This window comes from Uranotaenia lowii, chromosome 2 (genome assembly GCF_029784155.1).
Source record: "Uranotaenia lowii strain MFRU-FL chromosome 2, ASM2978415v1, whole genome shotgun sequence".
Classification (NCBI taxonomy): domain Eukaryota; kingdom Metazoa; phylum Arthropoda; class Insecta; order Diptera; family Culicidae; genus Uranotaenia; species Uranotaenia lowii.
The window spans coordinates 231,858,173-231,877,811 of NC_073692.1; the positions used below are offsets into that span (position 1 = coordinate 231,858,173).

At 38.4% G+C, this 19,639-nt stretch overlaps 1 protein-coding gene across 5 annotated transcripts in view; it reads right to left on the minus strand.

Annotated features, from left to right (window-relative positions):
* The window catches only part of LOC129744727 (ras-GEF domain-containing family member 1B), a 220,141-nt gene that overhangs the window by 31,524 nt on the left and 168,978 nt on the right, over nt 1-19,639 (minus strand). Inside the window, exon 11 of one of the 5 annotated variants that reach the window (XM_055737411.1) lies at nt 13,572-13,684. The exons of the other annotated variants lie outside the window; for them this stretch is intronic. Within the exon in view, the coding sequence (XP_055593386.1) occupies nt 13,659-13,684 (26 nt within the window). The 3' untranslated portion in view covers nt 13,572-13,658. Of the gene's footprint in view, nt 1-13,571; nt 13,685-19,639 lie in introns of those variants that run through there. 5 annotated transcript variants of the gene reach the window in all.

The window sequence follows — 19,639 nt, forward strand, 5'->3', positions numbered from 1 at the left end:
TTTTAAAAAAAATAGAATACCTAGGCAAGATCTGAATCCTTGATTGAATTAAGGATAGTAAATTGATTCAAAATCAGCTTTTAGTTTCCATGTAGGTAGGTTCATAAGTTTGTCATTTATCAAAAAACGATTTAACCCAACAGTGACCACACTCTATGTCACCAAAATTAGAGGTGATAGACCAAATCCGACAAATGTTTTGAATTTAGAACGCCGGAATCTTCCAAAATCAGATGAGACCCTTGGAGCCAAAGAAATATAAGTGTATGTATTTAAGCTTATTTATTTCGAAAAAAACACGCTTTTAAGTTGTTGTGTTTGTCCATTTCCCGAATATATAACATGCCATAAATGTGTATAACATGCCATAAATTTGAAAAAGTTTTAAAATTTGATCTAATTGAGAAAGAAACCGTACTCAATAGAATTTATGAGTTAAATTGATAGCTTTAAATCGGTTCACAAATTTAGTTTATCCACATTGAATACTTGAAATGAATCTTAAAGATACAAGAGCTATACATTGTAGTATCAATACGAAGCAGAGGAATGTGTCCTACTGGGCAGTAAACAGCCTTTGGTGAATTCCATCACGAGCAAACCTTGCTGAGATTATGCAATATCCCAGATCAAACATCATCCTAAGCCCAACAGCAGCGACGCCAGGCCAAACTCCAGCAGGCAACGTTTCGCTATGCATTGTTCCTCGCAAATGATTCGAAATAGCCCGGTCTAATATCCTTTCCCTGTACTGGCCCTCGAGCGCTTCTGGTTATTATTCAGTTCGACGACTGCATTAACAAGTCGTATATCAAGCCGTTCAAAAGCACGAATTTTCACTTCGCTCTCATAGGATGACAAACAAAAACACCATTCAGAGGAGGACGGCCATCGTCAACAGCCAAACGTCAGCCCTGGAGCGTTGAAATAGTTTTAACCAAGCCACAAATATTAGACACGGAACGAGACTTCCAATAGCTACCGTGAATGGTTGCCTATCGGGTCTACAGATTTGTAGGGTGTCCCTGATAGAAGATACATTCATATGCTATGGGATAATCTCTGAAATATTTTCACTTCACATTGAGTTTCAAGTGGATTTCCACTGGAAGACAAAACTCCTGTTTTAGATACACTTATAAGGCTCATCCAAAAAATATCTCGCCCTTTATATCTAAGTAGAGTTACTGTTTTTTGGCATAAAGCAGTATGATAGGCTGAAGGAAGATTAAAACTTCATTGTCTGCATAAGAGTATGTTAAACCTATGCCACTGAAATGAATTGGCGATTAGAAACTATTTTTTGACAGATCGTTTGCGTGCAAGAAAATTTAAACAAAGTGGTGGCAATACTAAAGGGTGATACGGTCAAGGGAAAACGCGTGTAAATCGGTGAAATCGTTTATTTAAGAAATCAAATTAAATTTCTTTTTCAAGTTTAATTAGTATAAAATTTAGGAAAAATATTCAGTTAGGCTTCCGCTTTTCCAAATCCGAATTGCCGGGCCTGACGCTTAACCCCTGCCATCAGATTTTGTACAGCCACCTTGACCACCTTCTTCGCCGCAGAAAGCCAGTTTGCCTTGAACTGCTGCTCGTCCTTAGCAGCTTTTTTGGCCTTCTTTAGGTTCCGCTTGACAATAGCCCAGTATTTGTCAATCGGGCGAAGCTCTGGTGTGTTGGGAGCAGTGATGGTAAATTTCGCCCGTCACGCTTGACCCGACTAGATTTGTTTCATCAAACGACTGGCACTGTTCTCAATTGACGGAGCCGCACTACTCGCATGACGGATAAAGCACGACAACAATCAACATTTCTCCATCATCGACTGGGGAAGCTCCTACACATGGTCAAAATTTCTCCTATGAGTGACTGGCAAATCTCTTCACACTTCGATCGGCTGCTGACGGCAGGTACAACTAATTGAACGACTTTCTGGCAGAGAGCAACAATAGCAATAAAAAACTAAAAACGAGCTTGCTGGCAGGAGCAACAATAATAATAAATGCTTTTCTTGTTCCTCTTCGGTCGTCTTCGGCTTGCTGGCAGGAGCAACAATAATAATAAATGCGTTTCTTTTTCGTCATCGGTCGTTTGAATGCGATTGCTTGACTAGGTTATTATTTTAGCTTCAAATGACTGGGGAATGAATGACTCGCAAACGAAGTGACTGGTCGTTAAGGAACAGTCAATTGAGTTCGACGGACCAAGAGGCTTCACAGTCACAGCTTCACGCCTCATGACGATGAAATTTGCCAAGCCTGGTTGGGAGGGTTCTTGTCCTTGGGAACCACCTGCACGTTATTGGCGGCGTACCACTCCATGGCCTTTTTACCGTAATGGCAAAATACCAAATCCAGCAAAACAGTACGGAACAACCGTGTTTCTTCAGGAAAGGCAGCAGACGTTTATTCAAACACTCTTTCACGTAAATTTCTTGGTTGACAGTCTCGGAAGCTATGAAAATGCTGCTTTTCAAGCCACAGGTACAGATGGCTTGCCAAACCAGATATTTCTTCGCGACCTTTGACAGTTCCATGTACTTGAAAATATCTTCTACCTTTCCTTCAGCTATGTCAAATGATGATGAGAACAAGGTGTATATGTATAGGAGGTGTTACCGTATTTCAAATTTCCGATTCAGCCGTTAAGGCCATTTTGGTTTTGCAACTGCGGAACTCATGAAGTTTGTTTACCAACAAACCACAAGAACAGCTGAGTAAATTTTCTTATGTTTGTAAACAAACTCATTGAGCGCCCGCTTACTCCTCGCCCTACTTACTGTGAAAAACGAAGAACCTTGTGTTTCTAAGAACCTCGATGAAGAATAATAAAAGCTCCTTTAGAGCACCTGTATCCATGGTCCAAATCGCCGGTTTAGACCCAAATTCAGACCAAAGCAACCGCAATGGAGGTCCATTAGACCAGTTTCAACTCAACTTGAACAAACTGATGTGATTTGGATCCAATTTGACGGAGTTCTGAACCGTTTGACAGTTAATGGAACATGAGTGGAGTTGCTAGTTTTTCACTAGATTGGATCTAATTTCTTTGATCCAATTCTTGTATAAATTAGACCCAAGTCTATTCTTGGGATACAGGTGCTCTTAGGAGCAGTATATTCATTATAGGGAACCGTCCATCGAGCGTCCATCGTCATCGTCCAAGTACGATGACGTAGTTGTTATGAGATTTTTCATACTGTAGCAAGCTACAGTTATTTAGAATTAGCTACCCAACATTTCACTCGAGCAGAACACCAAATATTTAGAGTGCAGGTTTATAACGCCTTAATTGCCACTATCTGACAAACCACCTCCCACCTGGGTGGAATTGCATCGCCGATGAAAACATCAGAGCGCAAGTTTTCTCTACTTCGTAGCGAGCTTTCCCTTTGAACAATCGAAACTTGAATTGTTAAAAGGGAAGAGAGAGTTTCGGGAGAAAGCCGAACTATCAGGAAAATAAGAATTGGTTAAGAGAATATGTCGGGGAACTTCGTAAAGTATTCGCTTTACGCAGTTCCGGTTAAAAAATGAATAGACGGCTGCAATTTTCTGAAGACCTGGAGCAGTTCGATCATTTGGTCTGAAATCGTGGATTGAGTCAGGTGTGTGGCTAGAGTTTCGATAAGTAGAAGGTAAAACGTGAAGTGTTTTTTATGGGAAAGGGATCACTAACTGGTTCTGGCCTAGATTTTAGGGTCGTACGACAGGCTGTGAGAATAAACCGTCGCAAACCATTCGCAACAACCGGTTGCGAAAAAGGTAAAAGTTTTGTGGGAGGGAAACGTGCACGCAATAATCCCTTACGGTTTCATTGAAAGGTTTACCTGCGAGAAGGAGGCGACAAGCACCCGACGTACGCAGCGACAACACTTTCCCCTGGCTCACGGAACAACAAATCACCACGCGGACCAACTTTTTCCGGAGCAAAACCCGCCGGAAATCCGGACTCCGTCAACATAGTCCGGAAACCCCCAACTTATTTTCGAATTCGCCAACAACAACCACGGGATTCGAAATTGAACGGAAACTCCCGTAAAAATAGTTTCCCACCATCGTCGCGCACTCGATGAAGAAGGCCAGCACAACAACATCTGGGTTCGACATCGAGCGACAGCACCACTAGGTTCCGCTAGAGCGGAAGCAACAACAACATCACATGTTCGCCCAAAACATCTCCGAATCGAGCCTGATTTCCCGATGCACCGGTAGAGAACGACACCGAAACAGCCTGCATCAACAACACAGCAAACAACAGATGCCGTAAGTACCCTTCCCTCATTATATTTATGCGCATAAATTTGGGTGGGTACTGAATTGTGTACAGTGTTCCGGGTCGTTGACCCTATTGTAAACTAATGCCGTAAGGGATATGCACGACCACTATACTTTTACCCCTCCACCAAACCCGAACGATTGCTAGCAGCCCGCAGCACCACCAGCTAATGTGGTCGAGCGGTTAGAGTGACAACCGATAAATCTCCAACTTCCCAGAGAACATGAGTTCAAATCTCGAAATGGAATAAAGTTTTTTTGTTGAGGATATAATTTTTTTTGGAAGATTTTTTTTTAATAAACGGTGGAATGCCCTAAAATCGAAGCCTTATCTTTTTTTGAGAACTTTCCTGTTTAAGGCATTTCACGTTTTGCAGCGGTTTTTTTTTTAAGGAGAGCGTTGGACTCCAGTTGTTTCCAACTCACATCGGACTTGAAAAGCGACTAAGATTGGTGGTCGGCAGACGCTCAACTGCTGATGCTAAGCGGCGATGTCAGATCTTTTTTGCCGACCTGATCTATTTTGGTTGATCAATTAAATTTTCCTAATATTTTGGATTTTTTTGAAGCACTTGACGCCTTTGGCGGAGTACCTTTTGACTTTTTGGGGAACGGTCGTTTCAGGAGAAGTGTAGCAGAAGAAGGAAAAACTCGCCCTTTGGTGGGTCTCATTGGCCGGGCAAACCATAACCAGGCTAACGGTCTCCTCAGGGAGTGGCGCATTAAGCCGTTAGCAAAACCTGCACAGTCTTCCAAGGATAGGTCTCGCCTTACATGGCGCCCAACGTTTTAGAGGCTCGAGATATTTTGAAGAAAATTTGAATTCTCTTTTTTAGTTATTTTTCTGCCGTTCACGGAACATTTTGTAGTTGCTAAGATATAGTTTAAGTTTAACTCGAAATTTTTTTATTATTATCATTAAGGAATTTCGCTTTAAGTTAGACTAAGATTTTTGGCATTTTTCGAGCATTTTTTTGGTTCTAAATACTTCTTTATATAATCTCTCGCTCGAAATTAATAATTTTTTATTTCTTATTTTGTTGGGTAACTTAGTTTAAATATTTCTTCATTTTTCTTTTAACTTTAGCCTACATAATAAAATTTTAGTTAGAAGTTAAGATTTAATTCTACATTTTTTCTTTTTATATTTGCAAACGTAAAGTTGCTAAAAATGGAAAATTTTCCTTTTGCCGAACATTTGGATGAGGAGGAAACAGTTTACGAGTTACGTATCAGAAATAAGCTTGAGCAAACTGCACATTTGGATTTGGTAGGCAAACAAAGATATTTACGGAATTTGCTAAAAATCGATGCAAGAGAAAGCCGAAATTATACATCATCATTCAATATCAGGGATGAAGATTTAATAATTTTCACAAAAATTAACGAGATTAAGAAGGAGTTAGGTAGAACTCGGAAAATGGATGGAAAAATTAAGTCGAGACTTATTCACTATTATTTTCGTACAAAAAGATGTAGTTTTAGTAATGAAGAAGAAAAGATGGAAAGACGAACTTTGATTCGTGATATTTCAGATTTAATGGCTCTTTACAAAATAGGTCCTCCCGCCACACCGGCAAAACAACAAATAAACAATATTCTTAGCTCCGAGCAAGAATCACAATGCCAAGACCCTCTGGGAAGTCTTTCTCGCTCAGCTGCACAGACAGCTTCCAACGTTATCGAAAACACTGCGCGGGTTAGGGAATCTTCATTGGGAAGAGTGGACACTCAAGAAAGGATACTAGAAGAAAATTTACAACCAGCAATCCCTCGAACGCAACCGAGTAATGACTGCTTCGGCAATCAGCTCCTAGGGAGGAATTCTTCATTTTGTCTTCCAAACACAGGGCTGTCATCAGGTATGACAACCTCAGCGGAAGTAGAAACTTTGTACACAAGAACACCGATCAATACGTTTAATTCAAATACCGTACCAATCAGTAGAAACACGGGAACAATTCCAAAAACTTCAAATGCAAATCATTATCAACAGCATCAAACTACTGGTCTTAACTATTTTGTACCAGGAACAACCCGAACTGATTATTTAGCTAATCAGGAAGGAATATATACCAACGCAGTTGTTGGAGGAACTTTCGCTACAAGCACCCAACAATTTCCGAATTTCTATCAAGGGAAAACGGAGAATGAGAGGTACAGGTTAGAAAACGAAGAACTAAAACAAAAAGTTACTAGATTAGAAAGAATGATGAAACATCTATTGGAACAGCCAGTTAATCAAATTGATAGATGCAATCCAGAATTTCAAAATAATAGTCAATTGAATAAACCTTTCCTAGAACCAAATTTTCAATTTAACTCCACAACAGTAAAGGCACAAGTGCAAAGAGAACATTTGCCAAAAACGGATTACATGAATCCAACTCATAATTTTCAAACAGATCAACCAATTTTTCCACAACATTTTTCACAGAATGTAGAAATAGATGATAGGTCAGAGGAGAATTTATCAAGATCGGAAAATTTGAATTATCGCCGATCAAGATATGAAAGCAGAGACAACTACAGAGTTGAAAAATGGAAACTGCGTTTTACAGGAGATTCTAAAGCGATGAGTGTCGAGAATTTTTTGTATAAACTTAAGAAAATTGCAGAGCTAGAAGGCGTGTCATATTCTCGACTCCTTAAAGATATTCACATGCTTCTGGAGGGTTCGGCCTCTGATTGGTTTTTCACATTTGTTGATGATTTCACGGATTGGTGGACCTTTGAAAGATTAATCAAACAACGGTTTGGAAACCCCAACCAAGACACAGGTATAAAACAAAAAATTCACGAGAGAAAACAATTTAGGGGTGAAACTTTTGTAGCATTCGTTTCCGAAATAGAAAGAATGAGCAAATTGTTATCGAGACCATTATCCAAAGAAAGAATGTTTGAGGTCATCTGGGATAACATGAGACCGCATTACAAAGATAAAACGTCGTTGGTAGAGATCCACGATCTTAAAGAATTACTCGGGTATAATTATAGGATTGATGCGAATGATGTATACCTGCAAGCAAATTGGGACGGTTCTCACCGGAGGAATATTAACAATATTGAGGTTGAAGAGGCCGAATACGATAACGATAGCTCAGTGGGTATAAACGCGATAAGAACTAAAGAATTCTATGACAGGAAACAACCAGCGAGGAAAGAGTTCCATAACAATCGGTTTGAACAAAGCAAAAGGCCATCTACAGAACGACCGCCTGAACCATTGAAAGTAGAAGAACCAACCGGCCAAGTTGTCTGTTGGAACTGTAAACAGACAGATCATATGTGGAGAGATTGTAGGAAACCCAGACTCATTTTTTGTTACGGTTGTGGTAACTTAGGGAGAACCATTCGATCGTGTGAACGCTGCACAAACCAAAATTACCACCCACATAATCAGGGAAACTAAAATTGGGATGTCGGATAGGGAACCCGAACATCCAGATCAAAAATAAAGATTCCCAGATAAAATTTACAAAATTTCAAGATCCATTAACTAAAGTTTATCATATTAAAATAAATGCTAGCAAATGTCCACATATAAAAGTCAAAATTTTTGAAACTGAGGTAGAAGCACTTCTTGATTCAGGTGCAGGCATTAGTGTCATTAACTCGTTAGACCTCGTGGACAAGTACGGTCTTAAAATTCAACCAGCAGCCGTTCGAGTAAGTACCGCAGACGGTACAGAGTACAAATGTTTAGGTCAATTGAATGTTCCCTTTACCTACAAAAATATAACTAAAGTTATACCTACAATTTTAGTACCCCAAATTACAAGGCAGCTCATCTTAGGAGCCAACTTTTGGGATGATTTTGGTATAAAGCCAATGATCGACGTCGGAAACGGTCCAGAGAGCGTAGAGACATTAAATGTAACGGAACAAACCCAAGTGTGCTTTAGCATTGAACCAACAAGTACATCGACAGAGCTACCCAAGATCCTATTAAATGAAACAGATGAGACGTTAGATATTCCAGCATTCGATTTTCCGGTGGAAGCGAATCCTGAAGAAATTGAATTTGAACACGATTTGTCGGTTGAGGAACGTGAAGAACTATTAGAATCCGTTAAGCATTTCGAATTTACAAAAGAAGGGAATTTAGGTCGGACGAGTTTAATCGAACATGAAATCGTATTGAAAGAAGATGCAAAACCGAGAAACCAACCCGTTTAAAAATGCTCGCCTTATATTCAGAAAGAAATTGAAGCGGAAATTGAAAGATTTAAGCAACTCGACGCTATCGAAGAATGTTACAGCGAGTGGTCGAATCCACTGGTTCCGGTTCGGAAAGCAAACGGTAAAATACGCGTGTGTTTAGACTCAAGAAGACTTAATACGATGACGGTAAAAGATGCATACCCGATGCAAAACATGCAAGGAATATTTCACCGCTTAGAACGATCAAAATTCTTTTCAATAATAGATTTAAAAGACGCGTACTTCCAGATACCGCTTAAGGAAGAAAGCAGAAATTATACCGCGTTTAGAACTGCGACTGGATTATACCGTTTTAAAGTTTTACCCTTCGGATTGTCGAATGCGCCTTTTAGTATGTGTCGGTTAATGGCAAAGACTCTACGTTTCGATCTTCAACCAAACGTCTTTGTATATCTCGACGATATTGTTATCGCGACCAAAACGTTCAAAGAACATGTGAAGCTCTTGAGAGAAGTAGGGAAACGATTACGCGACGCTAATCTAACCATTTCGTTGGAAAAATCTCGCTTTTGCAGAAAGCAAGTTCGGTATCTCGGATACTTGCTGACGGAACACGGTATCGCGATCGATAGTTCTCGAATTCAACCAATACTTGATTACGCGCGTCCAAAAACGGTTAAAGATATTCGAAGATTGATGGGTTTAGCCGGTTTCTACCAAAAATTTATTCCCAATTACAGTAAAATTACGGCTCCGATCACCGACCTACTAAAAAAGGACAAAAAGAAAATCGTATGGACGGAGGAAGCTGAAAATGCGTTCTCGGAACTTAAATCTGTTTTGACATCTTCTCCGGTACTCGTGAACCCCGATTTTTCTAGACCGTTCATAATAGAATCCGATGCATCCGATTATGCAGTTGGGGCTGCACTCTTACAAGATTTTGAGGGTACGAATAAAATAGTGAGTTATTTCAGTAAAAAGCTCAGTACAACGCAACGCAAATATTCCGCGGTAGAAAAGGAATGCCTAGGCGTTCTTTTAGCGATTGATCATTTTAGGCACTACGTCGAAGGGACGAAATTTAAAGTAGTCACCGACGCTAGGAGCCTCTTATGGCTATTTAAAATTGGAGTCGAGTCCGGAAATGCCAAATTAATAAGGTGGGCGTTACGTATTCAATCTTACGACATTGAGCTCGAATATAGGAAAGGGAAAAACAACATTACGGCCGACTGCCTCTCGCGGTCAGTTGAGACGTTTTCAATATTGCAACTCGAACCGGAATACGATGATTTCATTGAAAAGATTCAAACAGAACCCGAAAAATTTAAAGATTACAAAATTGTCGATAACCGAATTTACAAGTATAGTAAAACACTCGATCGAATAAGTGATTCGCGGTTCGCGTGGAAATTAATTCCAATGGAAAACGAAAAACAACAAATTATCAAACAAGAGCACGATATAGCACACTTCGGTTACGAAAAAACTCTAGCAAAAATCAAGGAAAGATATTATTGGAAAAAAATGAATCGCGACATTAAGGAGTTTTGCAAAATGTGTCTAAGTTGTCAAACTAGTAAGGCCAATAACATAAATTGCACACCACCCATGGGCGCGAAAAAGCCAGCAGAACACCCGTGGCAGTTCGTCACATTAGACTTTATAGGTCCTCTACCCCCGTCAGGGAAAAATAGGAATACTAGCCTCTTAGTAGCGACAGACGTCTTCAGTAAATTTGTTTTAGTACAGCCTTTTCGGGAAGCAAAAGCGGCACCTCTGATAAATTTCGTAGAAAACATGATTTTTAGACTTTTCGGGGTACCAGAAATATTACTTACAGATAACGGATCTCAATTTATCTCGAAAGCCTTTAAGGCACTATTAGAAAGGTATCATGTGAATCATTGGCTTACTCCCGCTTACCATCCACAGACAAATAACACGGAACGCGTGAATAGAGTAATTTCCACTGCTATAAGAGCAACTTTGAAAAAACAACATACCCACTGGAGCGATAATGTTCATGAAATCGCAAACGCAATCAGGAACGCCATCCACGTATCAACAAAGTACAGTCCCTATTTTATCGTTTTTGGTAGAAATCAAATCTCTGACGGCAGAGAATATTCTGTGATCCGTGATACAGAGGAAACATCCGAAGTTGGAAGCGAGAAACTTCGAGAAGATCGAATCAAATTATTCAAGGAAGTCGAAACAAATTTAAAGAATGCTTATATCCGCCATTCCAACTCATATAATCTTAGGTCGAGCACAAAATGCCCAAAATACATTGTAGGCGAAGAAGTTTTGAAAAAAACTTTTGATTTGTCCGATAAAGGAAAGAATTTTTGTAAAAAATTGGCACCAAAATATGAGCCTTGTAGAATACGAAAAATTTTGGGAGAAAACACCTACGAATTAGAAGACCTCGCCGGCAAACGAATAGGTGTATATTTTACAAATCAGCTTAAAAAATTTAATAGTCCAAAACAGTAATTTATTTTTGAAGCTATGATATTTTGTTCTCACAAAATTTACTATGAGAAACCTCTCAAATAAAAAACCATTTATGGGCAAAAGGTTAAAGGTCGATATTTTCTTTTTTGAATTAGTAGCAGTTTTGTAAAAGTTTTTCTTTTAATTTTTGATTTAGTACTAGTTCGAGATTGTCAGATGCCATTACCAGCGGCATTAGTTTCAATTTAGTTAAAAAAAAAAAAAACTCATTTCAATTTTCATTATTTTTTTAAAATTATTTAGTGCTTTTATTTTTTCTTTTTTTATTCATTTTTCATTTTATTTTTTTTTATTCATTTTTCATTTTATTTTTTTTAATTTATTTTTCATTTTTGTTTTTTTTTATTTTTGTAGTTTATACTTAATTTTTTTTTACAGTGTAAAGTATTTGAATTTTGAATTATTTTTTTTTATCATTAGAATTCCGTTAAGTTGTAGTTATTAATTTATTTATCTTAATTTTTGTAGATTACGACCTAATTTTTTATAGTGTAATGGTTTTGAATTTATTTAGCAAATATTTATATTTTTTTTAGTTTACATTTGAAGTTAGTTAAAAATTTTCTTCATCATTTAATTATTTCAGATTTTTAGTTTAAATTTCATTATTATTATTTTCCTAGTTTAATTTTTTTGTGTAAATATTTTTTTTTTCTCACAGTGTCATCTGACCAAAATAAAAGGGTTAAAAATAGATTAATCGGAAAGCTTTATTAAGAAATTTCGAATTTTTTTTTCGCTGTAACTTTTTTTTCTTAAAATTTGAATTTCGTTAAATTTGCTAGAATAAGAATAGAATTTGGTCATCAAAAATTGTAATTCTCGTTGATAGTGAGAGAAACTTAGTTTTTTTTTTAAATTTTTGAAATAGATTCATTTCAAATTCCTTTATGGCATATAGCCGTATTAGTAGATGAGTCTTAAAACTACCCTAAAGCCCTAACATCTTTTTAAGTTCTGTTTTTTTTATTAGTTTAAGTTGTGTTAGGAAATCTTAAAATACTTACGGTTTTTTTTTTGTTGGCAAAATTATTCCAGGGCATCCAAGGTTGTCCTACAACTCGCCGTCAGGAGAGGGATATCCTTATGTTTTTTTTTCCAGCACAGAAAGTATAAATCCAAAGCGGGGTCATCTCTATCCCAGCTAGGGAGAGGGTCGTCCGCACTTCCATAACAAACATTCCAGAACGGGAACATCTCATTCCGTTGAGGGTCGTCCGTTTCACTCGGTGCTGTACACTCGAGGGTTTCAAATCGTTGGCGGGAACATCTCTTCCCATCCTTGGAAAAGGGTCTTCCGCAAAATATCCCACGTCGATAAAGCAGCACATTAAATCCAAGGCAGGAACTATAAATATCGGATCTAAAAATAGAAAACAAAAAGTAAGAAGCCATTTTTTAAATTTCTTTCCGATTCAATTTCTCGTTTGATTCATCGTCATGCATAGCTAAATGCGCTATTTTTTCACGCACAAAACATCATCAGTAAAGGAAAAACCACTTACCTGCTATTCAACCTATTTTCCTTCCGATTTGGCCCAAAAATCCGCCGGTTTTCCAAAATTTTTTCAGGAAAAAAAAACCATCTCCACCGTTTCGCACTAACAAACCGCGGACACTGACAGTTAGTTTGTTTACATTGCGGAGCACCATCGAGAGATTTGTGAGTGAATGAGTGACTGAGTGTACGGTACCGCTTGGAAGAGATTGAATGAATGAGTTAATGTGTAATAGGGTGAACGGTGTACAATTGGGCATGGACCAATTATGGACACCTTTAGTATTTTTTTAAATTCGAAAACGTTATTTCCTGTTCAAATAGGATGGTTTTCGGTAACGAAAATATGAAAATTAAGAGTGTCGTCAATGTCGTCTCGTTTTTTCCGGATTTCGCCTCTGGAGTGAGACATATTGCGGTCACTAGTGAGGTTTACGATCATGTTAGGAAATGTCTCAACGATGAGATTTAACTGATCAGGAGGAAGTTTGGGGATTTAAGATCGAAAAGATATTGTTTATATTGAGTATGAGGTTTTATTGAATGGTACGATAGGGGATGAATGATTGATGGATGAATATTGTTGCTCATTTGAACTCTATAAGCTCGCGAGTGTTTTGTAATGTTGATAAAACATAATTGTACAGAAGCCAATAGTAGAATTGATAAAATGTATATACCGGTTAAATTTAGTTTAGTTTTTTTACATTTTCCATAATTTTTTTTCTCTTCTTCTTCATTACTATTTTTCATTATCATTTTTTATTTTCATTATTACCAGTTCTTTTCTATTATTTTAACGTTTATCATTCAGTTTTTTTTTTAATATTTATTTTTTAATACCCTAGTTTTAATAATTATTTTTATTTATTTATTTACCTTAATTTTTGCATAGTTTTTTTTTGGTTTAAAACTTTTCCAAATTTTTTTTTTGGGCTTCTCATTTAATCAATTTTTTTCAACACAAGTGTTTTTAAGTTAGATCGAATACCGATAGCAGTGTAAATATACCTTTGTTGACCATATTTAAAAGTTTCTAGTTCGTAGTCAAATTTAATTTTTTCCTAGATTTTTGTTTGTAGTTATAGAATTAAATTTTGTAGAGTTATAATTTTAATGTTTGAGTGACTTATCTGAAATTTCAATGGATTTTATTGCTTTTGCTGGAGACCGGAGTTGCAAAACGTTGATGGTCAGTGACAGGCCCGATAAGGAGCTCCTGTAAATAGCGAGGAGTTATTAAGTTAACGCTGAATCCATATGACCCCGAAAGTCAATCAGTTCATTGGAATTAGGATAATTTACCCTTCGAAAATTTGATTGGGTATGAATTGGATATGAATTTCCATTCAATAACCAATCAAATTTTCGAAAAATTAGTATGGAATTATGTAGCAAGCTACAGTTATTTAGAATTAGCTACCCAACATTTCACTCGAGCAGAACACCAAATATTTAGAGTGCAGGTTTATAACGCCTTAATTGCCACTATCTGACAAACCACCTCCCACCTGGGTGGAATTGCATCGCCGATGAAAACATCAGAGCGCAAGTTTTCTCTACTTCGTAGCGAGCTTTCCCTTTGAACAATCGAAACTTGAATTGTTAAAAGGGAAGAGAGAGTTTCGGGAGAAAGCCGAACTATCAGGAAAATAAGAATTGGTTAAGAGAATATGTCGGGGAACTTCGTAAAGTATTCGCTTTACGCAGTTCCGGTTAAAAAATGAATAGACGGCTGCAATTTTCTGAAGACCTGGAGCAGTTCGATCATTTGGTCTGAAATCGTGGATTGAGTCAGGTGTGTGGCTAGAGTTTCGATAAGTAGAAGGTAAAACGTGAAGTGTTTTTTATGGGAAAGGGATCACTAACTGGTTCTGGCCTAGATTTTAGGGTCGTACGACAGGCTGTGAGAATAAACCGTCGCAAACCATTCGCAACAACCGGTTGCGAAAAAGGTAAAAGTTTTGTGGGAGGGAAACGTGCACGCAATAATCCCTTACGGTTTCATTGAAAGGTTTACCTGCGAGAAGGAGGCGACAAGCACCCGACGTACGCAGCGACAACACTTTCCCCTGGCTCACGGAACAACAAATCACCACGCGGACCAACTTTTTCCGGAGCAAAACCCGCCGGAAATCCGGACTCCGTCAACATAGTCCGGAAACCCCCAACTTATTTTCGAATTCGCCAACAACAACCACGGGATTCGAAATTGAACGGAAACTCCCGTAAAAATAGTTTCCCACCATCGTCGCGCACTCGATGAAGAAGGCCAGCACAACAACATCTGGGTTCGACATCGAGCGACAGCACCACTAGGTTCCGCTAGAGCGGAAGCAACAACAACATCACATGTTCGCCCAAAACATCTCCGAATCGAGCCTGATTTCCCGATGCACCGGTAGAGAACGACACCGAAACAGCCTGCATCAACAACACAGCAAACAACAGATGCCGTAAGTACCCTTCCCTCATTATATTTATGCGCATAAATTTGGGTGGGTACTGAATTGTGTACAGTGTTCCGGGTCGTTGACCCTATTGTAAACTAATGCCGTAAGGGATATGCACGACCACTATACTTTTACCCCTCCACCAAACCCGAACGATTGCTAGCAGCCCGCAGCACCACCAGCTAATGTGGTCGAGCGGTTAGAGTGACAACCGATAAATCTCCAACTTCCCAGAGAACATGAGTTCAAATCTCGAAATGGAATAAAGTTTTTTTGTTGAGGATATAATTTTTTTTGGAAGATTTTTTTTTAATAAACGGTGGAATGCCCTAAAATCGAAGCCTTATCTTTTTTTGAGAACTTTCCTGTTTAAGGCATTTCACGTTTTGCAGCGGTTTTTTTTTTAAGGAGAGCGTTGGACTCCAGTTGTTTCCAACTCACATCGGACTTGAAAAGCGACTAAGATTGGTGGTCGGCAGACGCTCAACTGCTGATGCTAAGCGGCGATGTCAGATCTTTTTTGCCGACCTGATCTATTTTGGTTGATCAATTAAATTTTCCTAATATTTTGGATTTTTTTGAAGCACTTGACGCCTTTGGCGGAGTACCTTTTGACTTTTTGGGGAACGGTCGTTTCAGGAGAAGTGTAGCAGAAGAAGGAAAAACTCGCCCTTTGGTGGGTCTCATTGGCCGGGCAAACCATAACCAGGCTAACGGTCTCCTCAGGGAGTGGCGCATTAAGCCGTTAGCAAAACCTGCACAGTCTTCCAAGGATAGGTCTCGCCTTACAATACATTACATAAGAAACAAACTTAAATCTTACTTTTTTAAGAAGCTCATAAATCTGGGAAGTCTATTTTATGTATTTGAGGACAGTGGCGTACAAGTTATTGTCATAAAAAAAAATTTTAATGGAAAAATTGAAGAATTCAGTACATATGTTATATGAGTTTAATCGCCGTAATTTGTATGATTATAATTTTAATGGCATGTGCGGCGGAATGAAAACTAGAGAGAATTTATTTTATAGAATTTGAAAGAAAGGTGGCTAGACACTAGTAGACAGGCATTAGTGCGCCAATAGGAGAAAGCTTGATAGGTGTTGAAATTTTAGGCTAGAGGGCATGTTGATGAAAAGCTCCCATGAATTGCTCCCGCCTTTGCTCTGCGCTAGCGGCGCTAGCTAACTATACATGAGAAACCCAGAAAGAGAATTCCCATGTATAGCGAGCCCAGTGGTTTTAGAGCGTGTTTTTACGCACACTTCAAACGAGCTGGTTATACACAGATCCCTGCAACGTTACACGATTTGTCTATGTATCGTGTGACCAACATCTTTTAAATATGTGCTCGTGAATCTCGTTTTTAAGCTTTTTTTTCCTCAGATTTAAGCTTTTTGTGCCTTGAGAGCATAGGAGACGAAAGCTTAAATTTGAGGAAAAAAGCTTAAATCTGTCAAAACGAGGGGAAATGAAGGGGAAATCTGAGAGATATGCTCCATACGGTTTGAATAGCGTTGCCGCCGCCTGGTTATACATGGGAATTCTCTTTCTGGGTTTCTCATGTATAGTTAGCTAGTGCAGAGCAAAGGCGGGAGCAATTTATGGGAGCTTTTCATCAACATGCCTTCTAGCCTAAAATTTCAACACCTATCAAGCTTTCACCTATTGGCGCACTAATAAATACCTGTCTACCCACCTTTCTTTCAAATTTTATAAAATAAATTCTCTCTAGTGTTCATTCCGCCGCACATGCCATTAAAATTATAATCATTCAGTACATAGCTCGTTAATTTTCATAACAACTACGTCATCATTCTAGAAATCTGACAATCAATATGGCGGATGAGATAACATGTTATTTCGAAGAACCTTGCTTCAGGAGGAAGTCTCATTCTTCTGGTTTGAGACACCATCCTAATCACACGTTTTTTATTTAGTGGTGACGAGAAAAAAGGATTTAGAGGAAAAGTGTTCAAGTTTTGAGTGAAAGTTCAAGAATTCAGACAGAGTAAGAATTCTATTTGTTCAATGCGTCAGTGAACGTGACAAATCGGAAGACATACTACGCGGTTAGGGCTATGATATCCGGAATCGCCTGATTAAATACCGTGCTGATATCTAGGCGCGGACCACACTCATGGATTTGTTTCTCAGGGACTCCTCGTCGGCTTAGAGCCACCCAGATTTTTCATGGTTGAGTCTGTCGAATGTTTTTTTGAAATCAACGAACACCAGCAGAAGAGAGTTCTGGAATTCGTTGATTTGTTCCAGTATGATTCGTAGGTTGGGATGAGGTCCACACATGATCGCCTGGATCAGAATCCAGCTTGTTGCCGTCGGAATGTAGCGTCCTGGATCCTGTTTAGGATCACTTTGCAGAGAACTTCGAGTGTTGTACAGATCAAAGTTATGCCACGCCAGTTACCGCACTCGGTCAGGTTTCCTTTCTTCGGAACCTTTACAAAGATACCTTACATCCAGTCGACCGGGAATGTTGCAGTATCCCAGATGTCAGCGAAAACACGGTTCAACATTTGACAAGGCAGGGTCGGCTGTGAGCATCTCAGCAGGAAAGCAATCGATTCCAGGCGCTTTGTTGGACTTCATGTTTTTGATTGCCGCTTCTATTTCAGTTAGCAAGGGCGCTTCTGAGTTGACGCCATTTATGCGACTCACTGTTGGCGCTTCGAGCTGCGGGTTATGTTGGCCATCGCTATTTGTGACTCGGAAGAGTTGCTCAAAATGCTCAGTCTAACGATTGAGATGATCTGTTCGAACTGTCAACAGCTGACCTGCTCGGTCTTTCAGCGGCATTCTTGCATTAGTCCTTGAACCACTAACTAATGTGACGAGAATTGTCGTATAGTAATCCAAAAATGTAATATGCGTACAGAAGTCAAAAACTTCTGTAAAAATAAGCTTAAGTATTCGACGACGATGGCAGTTGGGTAAATTTTTATATATTGTAAGACTGACTGACTGGCCGTTCCTCCTTTGGCGTCGGGGTATTTAGTTGGCCACGTTAACCCATGGCCCACGATTCCCCACATTCTTTTACCGAAAAATACACCAAATTTAAGACCAACTTTTCTGAAAACATCAAACCTGGAGAATTTGATTTAAAAGTGTTAAGAGGTTTTGAGCATCGATCGGTCTGGTCTGCCCCCCCCCCCCAGGGTGGCGTTTTTTGGGGGGCAGTAAATAAATAAGGATAATTTAATATTTGCATCATCTGTGAATAAATTATCGTTAAAAAATTATCTGCCTATTGTTACTTTCATACATACGTGTTAGATTTTTTTTGTTTTAAAGAATACAAGAATTTCAATAAATAATACGTATGTTTTATCTTGGATTTGGGAAAAAATTAGTTTCAAATCTAGTCATAGCAATAAAAAAAAATCAATTGAAAACGAACGCAAAAGCATTGAAAATTTGAGTGAACTTCAAGTTTTGTCCCAAGAAAAGAATTGACAGTAAATATGTTCCGTAGACGTATGAATAATAGAAAAAAATTTCTTCATTAATATTTTTAAAAATCACTAAACCGTAATGAGAGTATAAGGTATCAGCCAAATTATCATTTAACACTTATGAGTGTTTTATGCCTGTTTTCAAAGAGCTTATAGTTTTATAGCAATCTTACAGTTCTTCTGTAGTATCGAAACTATAACTTACTCATCTGATTTTTAGCGCTTTTCATTAAAAACAAAAGAAAATATGCCATTGTATTGTATTGACGGCCACCCTTTGTTGTGCCCGAAAGTATCGAAAATTAGATATTCCTCGAACAAAACTGGCGCGTTCAAATTGATAGCTCAGCTCATTCGCCTGATGACGACGACGTGGCAGCCTCCCTGGGGCCAATTTAGATGAAGAGCCACTCCTGGCACAAAACAGCACAGAGAATCCTAGGGAGAGAAATGTGCCCAATTTATCTCGCGTAGTGTAAACATTTGCCATCCGACGCCAGACTGGTTTGGTGGTGCCAAATATCCGATCTAATCCGACGATGATTTGACTGTTTTGTTTTGAGCGAATAGATTAGGCATTCCAGCCGGAAATATACACAGCGTTATGAGGCGATTTCCCCCTTCAGCTCTCGATGACCGGTTGAGGTACTAGGACTTATTTCATTTAATCGCAGTTGAAAGCAATTAGGAAATGGAGAACAGGTGTATTATAATTATGTTCCATTTTTATTTTTGGTTTCAAATATTCTGCTTCTTGAATATTATGTGTTTAAGTCAAAGTGTTCAAATTTCGAAATTGAACACATTCTGTAGTTGCCAACTCCTTTGGTTTTATTTTGACAGTATGAGATTTTTTTATAAATTGAATTTAATTTTTTAAAGGAATCTTTAACTCGAGGATTTTTACTTGAATCTGGAAACTAGTTAATTATGTTTACATCTAAATGTAGGCTCAAAAATGTTTTTTTTTTGTATTTAGAGAGGTTCAATTCGATAAAATTAACTGATTTATTTATTTCGTCAATAAACAATGAACCATTTTTTTTTAATAATATCTTAGGTGTGCAGCACCAATCTTCAATTCTTTCGGAAACCAAGGTTAATAGTTGCATGCTTCTTCATAATCTTGCTCTATTGCACACCGACTACAACAGCGAGTATCTACCTATTTATTTTTCAAGCATCGACTTACGCTTCCGTAGTCTAACGTCCAAAACACGCCCAAGCATGATGAAGTCTCTCGGAT